This window comes from Lissotriton helveticus, chromosome 1_2 (assembly GCF_964261635.1).
Source record: "Lissotriton helveticus chromosome 1_2, aLisHel1.1, whole genome shotgun sequence".
Classification (NCBI taxonomy): domain Eukaryota; kingdom Metazoa; phylum Chordata; class Amphibia; order Caudata; family Salamandridae; genus Lissotriton; species Lissotriton helveticus.
The window spans coordinates 7,877,356-7,893,750 of record NC_136058.1 but is presented as its reverse complement, the minus strand read 5'-3'; the positions used below and the strand labels follow the sequence as shown (position 1 = coordinate 7,893,750).

Sequence of the window (16,395 nt, the reverse complement as noted above, 5' to 3'; positions counted from 1 at the left end):
ACATCTATACAGGGCCAGTCTCAGACCGGACGCCTCCTGTCCAAGATGCGCAGCTACACCTGCAGATTTCTTCCACATGGTTTGGTCCTGTGCTCCAACGCAAACTTACTGGGCCACAATAACAAGCAAACTGTCAGAGGTACTGGGGTGGATGATACCCAAAAGGATCAGGCTGGGAGAGAGGGGTATCATGAAGGGGTTGGGGGGCACCAGGGCTGGGAAAGCCTTCTTAGGTAAGGTCTTCCTTGCTGCCAAGCACGACTTCGCGGCACGATGGATGAATCCCACTCCCCCTACTGTCACAAAGTGGCGCCATGAAGTTTACTGGTGTGTCCAGCAGGAAAGAGAAGTGTTTGGGGCAATGGGCTGTCCCCATAAACATGGATGTGTGTGGGGGAAGGGGTTGCACTTTTGACTTGCTATCTCCATGCCCCAACTCCGGGGAGGTTCAAAGATCATTGATCTACTTATTTATGTATATGCCGATTCATTGGTTGTATTTTCTATTTGTGATGCTGCATATTATACATGTGACTACTCTTGTTAGCCACCTTGTGGCTGTTAAAACCCAATAAAAAATTTATTAAAAAAACGAAGGGAAATGGCATGAATAGTTTCTAACAGAATGTATCTGAATGCATAGTTTTGCATTTAAAATTTGTGATGGCAGAGACCGAGTGGTTTGATGTTAGAAGATCAAATTTAATTTGTAAACAAGTCAACCTCTCAAATTCTGTAAGTTAACATCATTCTGCTCTACTAGTTATGCCATTTGGAACATAAAGAACTGGCAGATTCACCCCAGCCAAATTCGCACAGAGTGTTAATATCAGTAGGGAAATACTATGAGAGACTCCTTTCCAGATGAATTTAGAAATTGCTTATCAATTAACTTTAAAAAGGTAATCTGATACACAGCATACAGAACATGCTGAGCAACTATAACACTACTAGTCTTAACAAAAGTGTCCCCAGTCTTCCTCCAGCGCAACAATCAAGAGGTGATGCATTTAAATCATTTGTATTTGGTGGCAAGATGGTGGCAAGATGGCCGCCGACTGACCTCAGTGAGAGCTGCAGCAGCTTTCACTGTTTCTCCAGAGGTGTTGCCGGTATCGCCGGCAAGCCATGGCTCCCAAAACGAACAAGACGACCAAAGAGGCTGCTAAGGACGCCACAGTGGATGTTGTGCGGGGACCGAGCCAAGTTCGGTGAGGGGCCTAACCGAGGAAAGGGGACGACAGCGTGATAAAGGTAAAAAAAAAAAAAACGGTGTGGCAGGCGGTACTCGCCTCCAAACGGCGGCTTTGGAGGGCTCTCTACGGCAGCCGACAGTTGTGGAGGCTTTCATGTCGGCAATGGCCTCTTACACCCCTTCTGCCGCTCCAGGGAAACAGAAAATCCCCAGCTGCATGGAGATTGCAGTATCGGACATGACATGGCGAGACGAGGCAGCCGAGTGCCCGATTCAGCTTACTCCCCCACTCCAGCATGCAGCAGGGCTGGCTGTACAACCCATACGGGAGCCGGATTCTCCCGTGAATAGGGCGACCAAAAGGGCCACCTTTGGTGTCCCCAGACGGGGATAAGTTCTGCTCATTAAACAACGACTCCAAAATCTTCTGGGCCCAGCGATCTTAATACTTCTGATGACAGATTCCGGGGAGTCATCTACTGCACAGTAGCTCCTCTAATTCAAAGCAACAGACAAAGTTCCAGAGCTAGACTCTCTAAATCAGACTCAGCCACAGCTCGCAAGCTTGAATGGGATTACTCTGCCACAACTATGACCACAAGTATAGCCTATGGATCCGACTCATTGAACACCGTGCAAGGTGGCTCTAATGGCACTGCATCAGTGGCTGCCCCACCCACACTTGAGCTATTGTATGCCACCCTTAAGCAGATGCAGGGGGAGGCCAGACTAGAGAGCCGGAGGTCAGTCCAAGATACAAAAAACCTGCAGGGCTCCATCCGCAAAGTTAACAAGTTGTGCACTGATATGGCTGAAAGGGTAACCCATGTGGAAGAGAGAGCAGTTGCCTTTGAGGTGGAAGTTGGCAAGCTTCAGGTATTCAAGGAATCACAGGAAAAGCAATACTTGGATATGTGCTGGAAGCCCGATTACTTTGAAAATAGGCAACGTCGAAACAACAAAAGGTTATTAGGTCTGGCAGAAAATGTGGAAGGGGAAAACATTATGTCTTTTGTTGTTTCTTTGTTGAAAGGTGCCTTTCCCGATCTTGCCTACTGGAACTGGGAGATGGAGGTTCAGCGAGCACATCGCTTTCCAATGATTCGGAGGACCAACCTTGCCAGTCAAGGGGAGCGACCCAGAGCAATCTTAATCTATATCGGGAACTTTCTTCTAAGACAGGCCATAATTGATTGAGTGAGACCAGACTCGAAACGGTCTTATGAGGGTCATACTTTTTTTTTGCTCGGCCTGATTTTTGCCACACCACGTTCGAGCAGCGATGGAGACTCCGGCAGCTGATAACCCCCTTTCAGGGGATGGGCTGCCAGGCATTCTTATTATTCCCCGCCCGGCTCAAGGTTATCCTAAATGGGAGGGTGCAAATGTTTTTCTCCAAAATCGAAGCACAAGAATATATTACTGAGTTGAAGGATGCAAGGGGTAAGAGCGGAACATGCTGCATATTGCATGGGGGTCCGGCTGTTGAATGAATATTGATATTGATTTTAAATTCGATTTCTGTGTTGTGGTGACCTGAAGCTTATATCTGTACAGGTTTAACCCCCTATCTTTTTTTTCTCTTATATTTTTAGGTTTTCGGTCTAAATGGCAAATGGGGGTGGGTCTATATGGTGTCAGGGGGCTTCGGGGGGAGGGGGACTGCTGCGACTCGAGATGTGAGATCGGCTGTCATACGTAGGTCATGCTTGACCTATCTGCCTTTAAGGGTTGTAGGGGGGTGGTTTACTGTGTGGGGAGGGGGGCAATAGAAGGGGTGGGAAAGGGCACAGCTCAATATTGCACAGTACATCACGTGAGGGAAATTTCGGAGAAGAGCTACGGGAATGGGAAGAAAATTAGTTTTGCCAGACCAATCTCTGCTGAATTAAAACTGAAACTATGTTGGAAATTATGGTGGCCGCCCGAAGGAATTGTTAAAATATAGCATTATAAGACTGCAAATTGCTTCAATTAATGTCTGCGGGTTAAATGATCCAGGCAAAAGGCTAAAGGCTGAGATTCTGTTTGAAACTCTACGAATTGATATACTCTGTGTTCAAGAAACTCACATAGAGGGTATTAGAAGCAGTATCCTGGAACAGCTTGGATATAAGCTTATGGTAAACACCGAGCAAGGTACCCGTACAAGACAGGTTGTTATTCTTACTCGAAGGAGAGATATAAAGGTTAAAAAAATAAAAGGTGATAGATGGGGACGCTGGGCTATTGTTGAATGCTTGGTGGGCGGCGAAATATTCACAATTTGCTCCGTCTACGGATCAACTGGTGATGACCCTGAGGTTCTCGAATTTTTGGATACTGAGCCTGCAACTTGGCCCGCTCCTGTAATAGTCTGTGGGGATCTTAATATTAACTGGCTGGGTGTGCTTTGGGGTAACTCGGGAGGTGGATATTCCGGTAGGAAAAGAAGGGTTTCTGAAAGCTCTTACGAATTTAGTGAGGAATAATTGACTTACAGATACATGGGCTTATCTAAAACCTGAGGATCCCAGCAGTACGTTTTTTTCGGCACCTCATAAGGGTGTTTCACGACTTGATTATTTTTTTGTGTCAACATTTTTTGTTTCAAAGCTTAGGATAGAGAAATACCCTCGGATACTCTCGGATCATAACCCTTTAGTTCTTACAGTTGCTCTCACTGGGGGGGGGGGGGGGGTAAGGCAAGAACGGGGTTGGACCTTCGAAAGGGGGCTCTTAAAAGATCCAGAATATGTGCTACATATGAGGGGGTGAATTAAAGAATTTGGGGATTTTAATAAGGAGAGCACACGTACAGGGATAGTTTGGGATGTTTTTAAAGAGGGTGTTGGAGGCGAGACAACGAGTTATAGTCTGCATCGGCAGAAGAAGGCGGCACAGCAAGGGGAAGCAACTAGAAAAACAATGATCAGGATAGACGAGGATCTTGCTATAGCTATTAATGAGTATACCAATCGAGGATATTGCTTTGGTTGGCCGCAGTCCAGGCTGATGTCAGAGAACGGATTGCTGTTAAGGCTGCGGAAACCTTCTTGGCAAAAAGAGAGCACTGCTATGAGTTTAGCGAGCGGGTGGGGCATATCCTTGCAGTAAGAATGAGACAAAAGAGCACCGCAGGGGAGATATCTGAAATCTTGAATAATAGTGGGAGTATAACGGACGATTCACCTAGAACTCGGGAGGTGTTCCGTCAATTTTATCAAAGGTTATATAGTAAGGAACCCCCGAAGGTGCAGAGTTTAATTCAGGAGTATTTAAATAAAATCCCCTTGCAGAGGGTTGACTCTGTAGATAAGGAGACTCTCAAGGCCGTGCTGACTCCGGATGAGATAATGGGCGCATTGCGAAATTTACCATCTAGTAAGGGTGCTGGTCCAGATCAGATCCCACTAGAGTTTAACAAAACTTTTGTGGATGTAATTGGATCTGACTTGGTTGATGTTATTTGCCAATCTCCCAAAAGTGTGGCTCTGCTCCTAAGTCATGGGCAGGTTCAGATATTGTATTTTTTTTTCATAAGGACAAACCACCCAAGGAGCCAGGCTCATATAGGCCAATAACCCTTAAATAGCGATGTTAAAATGTTTTCTAAAGCTATGGCGACAAGACTAAACTATATTATTAGGAAAATAATTCACGGCTGTCAACGCAGGTTTATACCTGGGAGGGGAACAACGCAGCATATCCGCCGAGTAATAACACTCTTTCATGTAGCTGAGGTCTCAGGGGACTCTATGGCTGCCATGCTTTTAGACGCCAAAAAGGCATGTGATAGTGTCTCCTGGGGCTTCTTGTGGGAGACTTGAAATGGTTTGGTCTCGGGGGAGGATTTATTGAAGCCATCCAGGTTTTGTATAGAGCACCCACAGCTCGGCTAAGATTGAACGGGGGCTACTCCGCAACTTTTTTTATTGAGCGAGGGCAAGACAGGGCTGCCTGTGTTCCCCTCTCCTTTTTGCCATGTATATTGATCCCCCAATACGACTACTGGAGGTCAATAATGGAGTTAAGCCTATTGTGTGCCAGGGTCTGGAAACTAAAGTATTGGCCTATGCGGACGATGTTGCCATTGTCACTGCGAATCCCTTAACTGCACTAGCTGCGGTGGAGGCAGTGACACAGGACTTTGGCAGATTCTCTGGGTACGCATTAAACAAACTAAAAACTCAGATGATTAAGAACAGGCATGTTGTTATGGCTGATCCGCGAGTAACTGATTCAGCTGTGTATCATGCCGGAACTGGGGAACCTAGTCACAAGGAACATCGAGCCAGTAATTAGGAAGGCGAAAACTGATTTTGACAGATTTCATAATTTACATATGTCATTAGTGGGCCTCTGCAATGTGGTAAAAATTAATTGTGTTTTTACCTAAAATACTTTGTTTAGAGCAATACCACTAGAATTTGAAAAAGACTGGTTTGCGGCATTGGAGAATATAGTAAACCGGTTTATCTGGGCGCAAGGGAAAACTAGGAGGGCTCTTGGGTTCATGTCACTCCCCAGGGAAAGAGGGGACTTTGCTGTCCCTGATTTTAAAACGTATTACTAGGCGGCGGCTCTCCAATATATGAGTATCTTATTTGGTACATGCTCTACTGACCTCGGGGATGAAGCAGGGCTTCCGGATGTGTACAAGTTATTGCTCGGGGAACAAGTAATGAATTGCTTTATGAAATTTAGTGAGTCCAGCTACTATAAGAAGACAAAATTTAAGACTTTGCTGGTAGCCTTCAAAATCTGGGCTGCACTTAAAAAGAAGACTGGTCTTGGGAGGATCAACTATTACACTCCGCTCTATAAAAACCCTATGTTTCCTGGAATATTTTCTGATGTGACCATGGCAGAGTGGGCGGGGCGGGGGATTCGGAATGTTGGGGATCTAATACAAATGGATGGTTTCCATCAATTTAGTGATATTCAGAATAATTTTGGGCTCGCAAGGAGCAATTTCTTTAAATTTCTGCAGCTGCAAAGCTTTTTTAGTAAAAAGGTGGGGGGCTTAATGGGTTTGGTAAAATCAAAGTTATCAATGTTATTAGAGATGGTAAGAAGTGCATTATAAAATCAATATATGCTGAACTAGTGGGGCTCAAACAAGAGGATTTGAAAAAACACGCGTGTAAATGGGCGGAACGGGTGGGTGTTGAACCGGAGAAGGTTCTTGACTCCTTAGAACTGGGTCAGACGGCAGGGCTTCAAGTTCAGCACTATAAAACTATTTTCGCACTTCATTATACCCCGGCGAGGATTGCACAGTGGGGTGGGGGCTGGCAGGAGTGAGATGCCCACTGCGCGACTCGCCGGATGCTGACCTAGTACATATGTTTGCGTCCTTTTGACGTCTTGAAAACCCTGATAAATTCCATTTAGCAATTTATTGATTTGACACGGAGTTTGAAAGTTAAGCTATCCCCGGCTTTGATACTTTTTGGAGTCAGCAGTAATGGAGTGCAAGATCCATCATATCACTTCCTTTTCCTGGCTATGGCTGTAGTAAGAATATGTATTGCTTTTGCCTGGTTAGATCCGGCACCCCCAAAATTTCAGCACTGGCTTGCGGGCTGCTTTCAATGTTTACTTTGGAAAGAGCCATTTATGAGAGAAAGGTAAAAGAGGGAGTCTGCTGAGCAGACTTATCTGGGCTCCTATTGTGAGCTGGAAGGAGTCGCAGGTTGCTAATGACTCCTGAATTATATGATTTGAGGGGCGGTTGAATTCATGTGTTTTGACAGCTTTATCAAATACCGCAGCTTATATATTTTGTTGAATGCATTGATATCTGGATGAGCTCTTCCTTAATTGTTATTTGAAGTAGGATGAATTACTTTCTTTTTTTTTATTGTTAAAAAGACTGGGTTTATCCTCACATTTAATATGTCATAATTGTGTGCTGTTTATATAAAAAAATCTGAATAAATAAATAAATGAATCATTGGTATTTTGTTGTGTGGCTGATTTGCGACTATCCCTGTGAAACCATATTACAAAATATGCTAAGGTAAGTTGGTTGCCATCTAAGGACAGCACCATCAGGATAGGCAGTATATACAGGAAGTTTAAAGCACACACCTCAGCCATATCTTACTTTTGAGAATAAACTTTTGAGTAGTCTATTTTCAGAAGAGCAGGGATAGAAGATTGGTCTTCAGTTGTGATTAAAGAGATGTCATCTATGTAGGCGCAAAAAGAATAATTGATGGACAGAATGCAGAACAATGTCATACATTCACCCCAGTACAGAGATCTGGCCTAAATCCATTGTGTTTTCTCCCTATGCCATTCCAGTTTAAACCCAGCCACATGCAAATCAGTCTTGACCCTGTGCCCAATGGGAACAGTCCAGCCCAAACTGCCAGGCCAGGTCCTCCCTGGACTTGAAACAGGCATCCTAGGACCGGTTTTGGGGTTTCACCCCTCATCAGCCAGGATAGCTTGACTCCAGTGGCATGGAGAGCTTTGGACACATAAGCTAACAAAAGTTTGATTGGTGAGGGTGGGAAGCCCAATCTTGTGCAAAGATCTAAGTTAATTGTGTCAGGATTACACCATTCACTCAAACCAAGGCACTCAGGTTGGTATAGAAGGTCTTTACCATCCTAGTGAATGTATCACTAAATATCCAAAAAACAACAGAAATTCACTGCTAAATGAATAGCTGACAAGTGATATGATGCCATGGTTAACAGCTTCAGTGATTCATGGCTTTTCGTCAAAACAACCCAGCCCTGGTTGAAAAAGGATCTGCTCTGTTGCGATTCATTTCAGTGAACAATTTTGTTGATATGGCATAAAATTATTTGTGAAGAAAACTTGAGATTTAGAGAACTTCCAGATAAGACTTTTGTTTTTTTAGTTTTATACCAGATGTCTACAATAATTGTGGCCCTAAAGCAGAATGGGAAGGTGACCTATTTTTATACTGTATTCAGAGTCAGACTATGGGCATGAGAATGGGCTGCATCTCTAATATATAATGTGAGTCTTTCATTTCCTTTTAAAGTCATATGTTCATGAGTGATATGGTCATCTGTGGATCCCCCACCTGCAAAAATCAAGTCTGGCAGGTGCGATCATTATTGGTTCCCAAAAACTAGATACTGATTTTCATGGCATACATGTACCATCAGCTCATGTAATAGTGACCCATATAATCAGTGGTCATCTTAAAAACCAACTTTGGATCTGCCTCTAGTGAAGTGATTCCGGGCTTTCCTAGGGCGGAGGTCATTTCTCCAACTGTGGACGATAGCACTAACTGCATTCAAATAAATATCATGATGCCAAACAAAGATGTTATCTACTGGCATGAAGACTGACACTCACCTTGAGCTTGCATCCGTGTTCTGATAAGAGCAAGAGGGTAACTTGCTAGCTGACCACAGGTACTTGAAATAGTTCCACATGCCAATAACACCAGCACTCCAGGATTAGGAGAATCTGTTGCATATTTTGTTAACCAAGCATTTTTAAGAGTCTGCAAAGAAAATAAGTCAAAAATGGTTTACAATCATCTACTTTACAACAGTTGAAATGTAACCCAGCTTTATTTTAATAGCATCCAGTTGTACTCTATGTGACTGTCTCTGCACTACTCAAAAATGAATACATTATTAACTTGGCAGCCTAAGGAAGAGACTGGCATATCCATGTAACCCATACATCTTCATTCATATCTTGAAAATGAAGGCCTGGCTTCATTTTCAACCTCACATTTCCGCTTAATGTTTTCCCGTTTTTTGTTTTTTTTAACTTAACTGCTACTTTGGCTGTCAGTGTTTTAGTTGAGGGGCAGTTTCCTTGATGGTGCATGTGAGACTGTACTCGTCTTTTTTTTACACCTTCTCCTTGGGCCTCCCATTCATGTCCAGCAGTACTAATACACTGAAAGCGATGCGCCTTTTTGTTTACTTTTCTCTTTCCACCATTGAACATAATCAAATCTAGTCCCACTCACCTTTTCGTCCAATGTAGGCACAACATAAACATCAAATCTAGTCCCACTCACTTTTTCTTCCAATCTAGGCACATTCTAACTCCAAATGTATTATATGAAAGTCAGACAAAATACTTGCTTGAAAATGTATGTAAAATGAATGACAAACACCCTTATACTGAATGTCTGAGGGAAAGATGTTTCTTTTACTAAAGTCTCATATAACAATGCGTAGGCAGAGGTATTTCTGGTCATTTATCTATACATAGATTTGCAAAGAGCAGGCATGCACACCTTATATGCCCCTTGGCACACAATCCACTAGATAAGCATACACCTATAAAATCCATATACTGAATTATAGGATACTATCAACACAGCAGGTTTCGGTCATTTCTTTGTACTTGAGAAGGTTTCTTTCATCTCCAATTGAGGTCAGGAAGTTACTTTGAGAGTGTAGCTCCTTGAACACTAATAATCTTATCACCAAAAGAAATTCGAGTCATCAAAAAAATTAGGAAACTCAGAGGTGGAGATGGTAGGACTCCTCAAAAGACTAAATATTAGATGTTCTGCAACAACAGTGAACAGTATTGACAAAGATAAGATTCATGATAAGGTCATCAGTGATTACTTGAGTCAACAGGGCATGTATTACAGGAAGTACTAGTTACAAGTGAAAATTTACAAAGTTCACATTAAAGATGAAACTTTGCCCACAGATTAACTCATGATAATTTGGCTAATATAATTTACCATTGTAAGAAGATAGAAAATATTTCAAAATAAGTAGCAAAACACATTCGTTCAATACTGATAATGCTAGGTCCAGATGAAGAAATAGAATGATTTTCATGGTCTAAAATGTTCATTGTGAGTATGCCATGACTAGTGACAGACAGTAGTCGCCTAAGATTTTAAAAGTACGCAAAATGTGCTGTAGGTAAGACCAAGAGCCCCAAAGTAGCTCCGACACGGCTATACTTATCAAACTTTTTTGAAAAATGTTAAAACATTTGGTTATTCTTTATTAAACTATATTCCATTAGACTAAGAACTGCAAAGGGCCACTCACTTACTGATGACCGATGACCCTTATTTTGTTTTCATTTGGTTTTCTTCCTCTTCTTTCTCAATACTCCTTGACAATATGAGAACCTCAGTTTATGTTTGTAGGTATTTATATCTGGCTGAACCGAATACTAGTTTCTTATTATATAATGTTGCTGTTAAATTAGGGTAATCTGATTGCATATGACTGTAGTCTTTTATCAAATTTAAGACTGTTTAATCTCTGCTATATCATGCTGTACAGTTCAATCATGTTGATGGCACTCACTGAAACACCTAACTGACCATCCTGGAAGCTTGTTAGAAAGTAAATTTGACGTGTCAACCAAAAAATGAAAAATGTTGCAACCTTAACGCTCTTCTGTACATAAATTTCTCTGAAATATTCCATTACTTTTTTTTTATAGTAATCTGGCCAGTCATCTGCTATTCTTGTAAACTCTTTCGAATTCTCCAAAATACAAACATAGCATTAAAATAATTTTCAACTGATCAACATTTTTTATTTTGTTATAAGTTTCACTTTGAGCAAACACACACATGCATTACCTTAAAATCAAACTGGACGGCTGATATAACTATTAAGTAACCTCCTACTCTCTTGCATATGATCGTTAAACTATTATAAACATTAAAACAGAGGTGTCAGCAGTATCCTATTGAAGGTGCTAAAGACTAATACCAGGCGAAAGTATGGATCTGTCTGAAAATCTTGTTTTTGAAGAATACAGCATCAGATTCTGGATATTCCAGGGAATGTATGTGTTCCAAGGTCAAGACACTGATTCATCTCTGCCCTATATACAAAGGTTAGAGCCGAGACATTTGGATAGTAGTAAAATTGTAGAATTATAATGTTATGGAAAAAATGTAAATAAAGAAAGAAAAGAAGGGCGTGAATTATTAATTATGTGATAAAGTACACCTTGCTGCACAGTATAAGGAAATCGCAAGCCACAAGTAAACTTGTCACGCCGCCAAAGGGCAAAGAACTCTGAGGTGACCTGCAGTATCCTTTTAATGTATGGCAGAAGGTATTTTATCCTTCTAATACGTGTTCACACCATCTGTCATCCCCCAAAAAACACAAATATTTGTTGTCTTACTCCTTAGGACAGAGGTTTAAAATTAAGTTTGGGGCGGTTAATGCTGAATCCAACTAAGTTTAAGTTCAAGTGAAACACCTCAGCCATCTCGCTTGCCCCTGCTCAGCTTCAACCCTTCCTTTATCTTTCAACTTGCCCCTAAGATTCAAATAATGACCTCAAAGTCCATGGATACCATGACACATCCTAATAACCACATTCAATGAACTGCAGGCAGATATATTAAGCAAATGCAAGGTGGATAACATAAGATAGTGTGATCAGCCTTTGAAGAATCGAAGCAGAATTTGTAGTGCAAAATTAAACACACCAAGAAGCAGGTACTAATTTGTTGCAAAAACTATTAGCTTCAGTTTAATGTAAAACAGATTAAAAAAGGCTGTAGGTCCGAATGAGCAGAACAATTAAGTTTGTTTCTTTTCTGTAATGAATTCTAGTGTGTGAAAGATAAATGTTAGAAAGTAGGGTAAGTCAGACACACACTTAAATCATCTCATGCTCACCCTCTGGTAGCTTTGCACAGGGTAGTTAGGCATAACATAAGAGGCTATGTGTAAGCAGGTATGCATATGTGGATACAGTTGAACTATAAAAATACTACCATAAAAGAATCCACAATGAGGTATGAAAATATCTCTTTTACTCTTCAAAACAAGATAAAAACGATAAGAATCTATTTGCAGCACCTAAAGTTACGAATATTTCAGGAATGCACAATGCTGAAAGAGCCCATGCACTTTCAGTAGGTTCTTTACGGTTATGCTGGAGGAATGACAGCGATCCATGGCGTCGATCGGTACAAAACTTTCTCCCAGGGTCAGCCGAAGATATGCCTCTAAAGTTACTACAGTTAAAATAAGATGTGAAGTTTGCGGGAGGCTCATCTACTCACTCCGTTCAGGACTGCATGCGAGAGCGCTGGTGGGCGGCAGGGACCTCTAGGTTCCAGAGTGCACAGTAAACTTTCTCTGGGAATTGCAGCGGTGCCGTTGTACTGGGACTAGGGACCCGCATTGCTTGAGTCTCCTCTTGCAGGATACCATGCGGTGATAGGAGTCATGGAGGACAGATAGCCGTCTTTCCTTGATGTGTTCAGAGTGCGCAGGGTCGTGCTGGACTGCCTTTGGGAGTTGAGGCTCTGTCGAAGTCGACATACACGATGGTCTGCACTCGAGCACGCAGACATGGTGGTTCTTGATCGGTGCACCACGCTGATGCGTTTGGATGCCCAAAAGCTGCTGCTGATACTCTTTGAAGACCCACGACTGGATAAGGGCAAGTGAGCCAGAGCCAGACTCCGGATTAGCAGAGCCTAGCAGCTGTTGTTGGTGCAAATTAAATCTTTAAAGGCCAAGAGATTTCCTGAACAGGAGGCAAGCAGACAAGTCCTTGTAGTTACTTAGGTTGCAGAGAAAGGTCCTTCTCACTGCCCAGGAAAGAGGCAGCAGGCCAACACAGAAGAGCAGGTGGCAAAGTGGAAGTCCCTCCTCTAACACAGCTCTTCTTCTAGGCAGTCTCTCCTTAATACCCCAAAGAGAACTAGTGAGAGGGGGTCATAGACCAAATACGTATACCCAATGTGTCCTTGAAGTGGCGGTGACCACAAAGCAAAGCCTTTGTGGTGCATAAGTCCCCCTACAGACCAGCTCGGTCTGTCCGCCTATACGTGTGTGTGTGGGAGGGAGAGGAATCAGTGTTCTGTGGGAAACCAGAAAACTACCCAGACGTGTACTGGAAACAGGCTGCAAGGCACACAAGAGCTGTGGTACATCCAATTTCTAAAAGGGGCATTTCTAGATTAGTAAATACCACATCCAACTTTACCACTAAAGAGGATTTGTCATTACCAATCCAATGAAATAAAACAAAGCAGCTACTCCTATGAAATAAATTACACTTTAAAAGGGCGTTTAAGGAATTCCCAATGTTAACCTATGAGAGAAGCACGCCTAGCAGTAGTGAAAACGAACTTGGGTGGCTGTCCCTACCAGGACATGTTAAAACAAAAAGGTACATATCCTACCTTTTACTTGCACAGCACCCTGCCCTTAGGGCTACATAGGACCTACATCAGAGGTGACTGATGTGTAATAAAAGTGGAGTTTAAGGCTTGGCAAGTAGTTGGAAATGCCAAGTCGGGTGGTAGTAAACTGCGCCCAAAGTCCAGGAGTGGCGGCCTGTATAGGGTTTGAAAAGCTACTTCTGTGGGTGGCACACTCACTGCTGCAGGCACCACTAGCAGCATTTGGTTTACTGGCCATGGATACATGGCATATCACTATACTAGGGACTTATAAGTGAACTATATATACACCAATCATGGCTTAACCAATTGTCATCACATTTTAGATAAGCGCACATGCACTTTAGCGCTGGTGAGCAGTGGTAAAGTGCTCAGAATCCTAAATCCAGAACACATGAAGTCAAAAACACTAAGGAGGAGATAAGCAAAAAGTTTGGTGTAACCCAACAAAAAGGACCATATACAACAATAAACATGTTGTCAAAAATGTTTGCCTTTCTGCAGATCAATGGTCAGTTTAGAAAAGCAGATCATAAGATGGAAAATTGTTTAAACTACAGCTACCTTGATGCTCTGTGATCTGCCTTTAACCTTGGCCGCTGGCTCTGGAAGCAGGCATTAAGACTTCAAAACTTAATTATAATAAGCTTTTACAGCTGACAGTTACATCAGTTTGTTATTACAGATGACTGGAGATGTCAAAACTCAACTGTAATAAGGAAATTGAAGAGCACATTTTATACTGGGATTGCAGGCATCCAGTTAATCTACTTTTAAAAAATGTAGTTATTGGAGGGAGGTGGAAGCCCCACTCCGCAACAATCACAATCCTTGTTAGGGTGAACCACAAAAGTTACTAACTTAACCTTCTGGTAGCTTGGCACAAAAGCAGACAGGCTTAACTTAAAGGCAATATGTAAAGTATTCATGCAGCACTTCAACACTAATAAAGTGAAAAGACAACACAATAAAAATCTCAAACCAATTTCGAAACAGAGTGAATTTTAAATAAATAAAATGACACCAACAAGAATGAAATCCAATCAGAAGAACCATCATTATGGATTTTGAACTTAAAAATAGAAACTAAAGGTTCAAAGCACCAACAGGGGGTAGCTGGTCGTGAGAGATCGGGTCAAAGTCAAAAGTCAAGGGCAACCATGATGGAGCGTTAGGGCCAGGCTAAGCGATGTGGCTTTCCTCATCCAATCAGGAGCTCGACCGGGAGGAGCCAGTTTCCCCTCCTGCCCATTTAATTCTTGTAGTGGGTCGAACACGCTGCTGGCGCGCCGAGGGCGCGAAAGGCAAGACCGTCCACACCCGCCCGCGCCTGGATGACGCCAGGCATGCTGCTGGTTTGGTCTCTGCTGAGTGTAACACACACTCAGGCGGACCTATCTACCATCAGCAAGGGGGTAAGTCCATGTGCTCAACAAGTCTGTGTCCCGCTGGAGGAACCCTTCTGCTGTATATGGTGCGGTTTCAACTCTCTGGCAGTTGCAATTTTCTCACCTCCCCCTCCACATAGTCAAACTCCTCAGCTTGAACTGCCGCTCCTTGGTGAACAATTTCGGAGAAGTATTTGACCTAATCCATGATGAGACACAGGATATTCTCTCTCACAGAGACATGGCTCACTGCCAATATGGAGGCGTAGCCTGGTCTGGCCCTGCCTATGGGCTATAATATTATGACACTAAAAAGATGGGCCCTGGGTGGCAGCATCGCAATTATTTTTAAGACTGGCTACAGCTGCACCCTGATCAAAGAGGCCCTGGTGGGCAGTGAGTGAGCACGGGTCGGAATCTTTCAATGCCAATTTTACACTGTCTTCGCTCCTGATTTATCGCCCCCCCCCCAGGGCCTTCCTCACAAAGAGTTCAGGGAAGCGCTTTATGCTACATCTGGTATGTTAGCTATGATCGGCTAATTTCAGCATCATTGGAGATCTCAACCTGCATTTGGATGCAAGTCAAGTCTGTGAAATTGGCAATCTTTTGGCGGATCTCGTCACCCTCCAAATTACCCAGCGCATTCCAGGATGCACACATTTAGCTGGACATCCTTTGGACCCTATTTTTTACAGCCAATACACCCATCCGTATGAGCTTGTCCGACCACTATGGTATCAATGGCATTACAGGGAATTTTGCCCCTTCAGGGCGCAGCTCGTAAATCGGTTTTAAGGTGCCTTGGCATAAATTTGATGTCGAGCAGTTTCGTGCCCTCCTCCGGAGTCACACACCCAGCCTTCCTGTCAACACCGATGGGGATGGGAGCACCCTATCTGACTGGCTCACGCACTCCCTTAACACCCTCATTCCCGCCGGGTGGTCCCAGAGTCACAGTACCCAGTCTAGCCCGTTGTACAATGGTCCCCTGGCCTCAGTCAGGAAAACCTGTAAAGGCCTGGATCTGACGTGGAGGTGGGATAATGACCCAGTTCTGAAAATATAATAAAGTTTAGCCATTAAGAACTATCATAGGGCCATTCAGAAGCAAAGAGCTGCCTGTTATGCTGATGAGATGAGAAACCGCAGCAACCCGGCAAAATGTATCTTTTCCCTGCTCAAAGATTTTAAATCTTCAGGGCAGCCCAAAGCCTCCCCTCTTACCTTTAAATTGCATTGCAAGATCCTTGCCGCCTTCTTTATCGAGAAGGTCAAGATCATCTACAGGACCTTCCTCCACTGAGATCAGAACAGGCCCCTCCCCGCGGCCAAGCGATACCCCTACACTCATTGTCTCACATGCAAAGGTGGTCCCTTTACTCAAAAAAACCTATGCTGGATGCCTCTAAACGGGAGAACTTTCACCCTATTTCTCTCCTCCAGTTAGTATCCAAGATCACTGAAGACTACATCAACTCTATTCTTACTAGGGTCATTGAAGAAAACAATCTGCTGGACCCTTCCCAGAATGGCTCCCGCCTACATCACAGTACCGAAACTGCCCTTCTGACTGTAACAGAACATCTAAGGGGCATGTTTGATCTCGGGCACACCTCAGCTCTGATCCTACTGGATCTAAGCGCTGCGTTGGACACAGTGTCCCATCAGAT

General features: G+C 43.2%; 1 protein-coding gene across 1 annotated transcript in view; it reads right to left on the bottom strand.

Annotated features, from left to right (window-relative positions):
• Positions 1 to 16,395, bottom strand: part of SLC25A24 (solute carrier family 25 member 24) — a 228,819-nt gene that overhangs the window by 21,682 nt on the left and 190,742 nt on the right. The window contains exon 9 of the mRNA XM_078668441.1: positions 8,525 to 8,675. Within this exon, the coding sequence (XP_078524567.1) occupies positions 8,525 to 8,675 (151 nt within the window). The remainder of the gene's footprint in view (positions 1 to 8,524; positions 8,676 to 16,395) is intronic.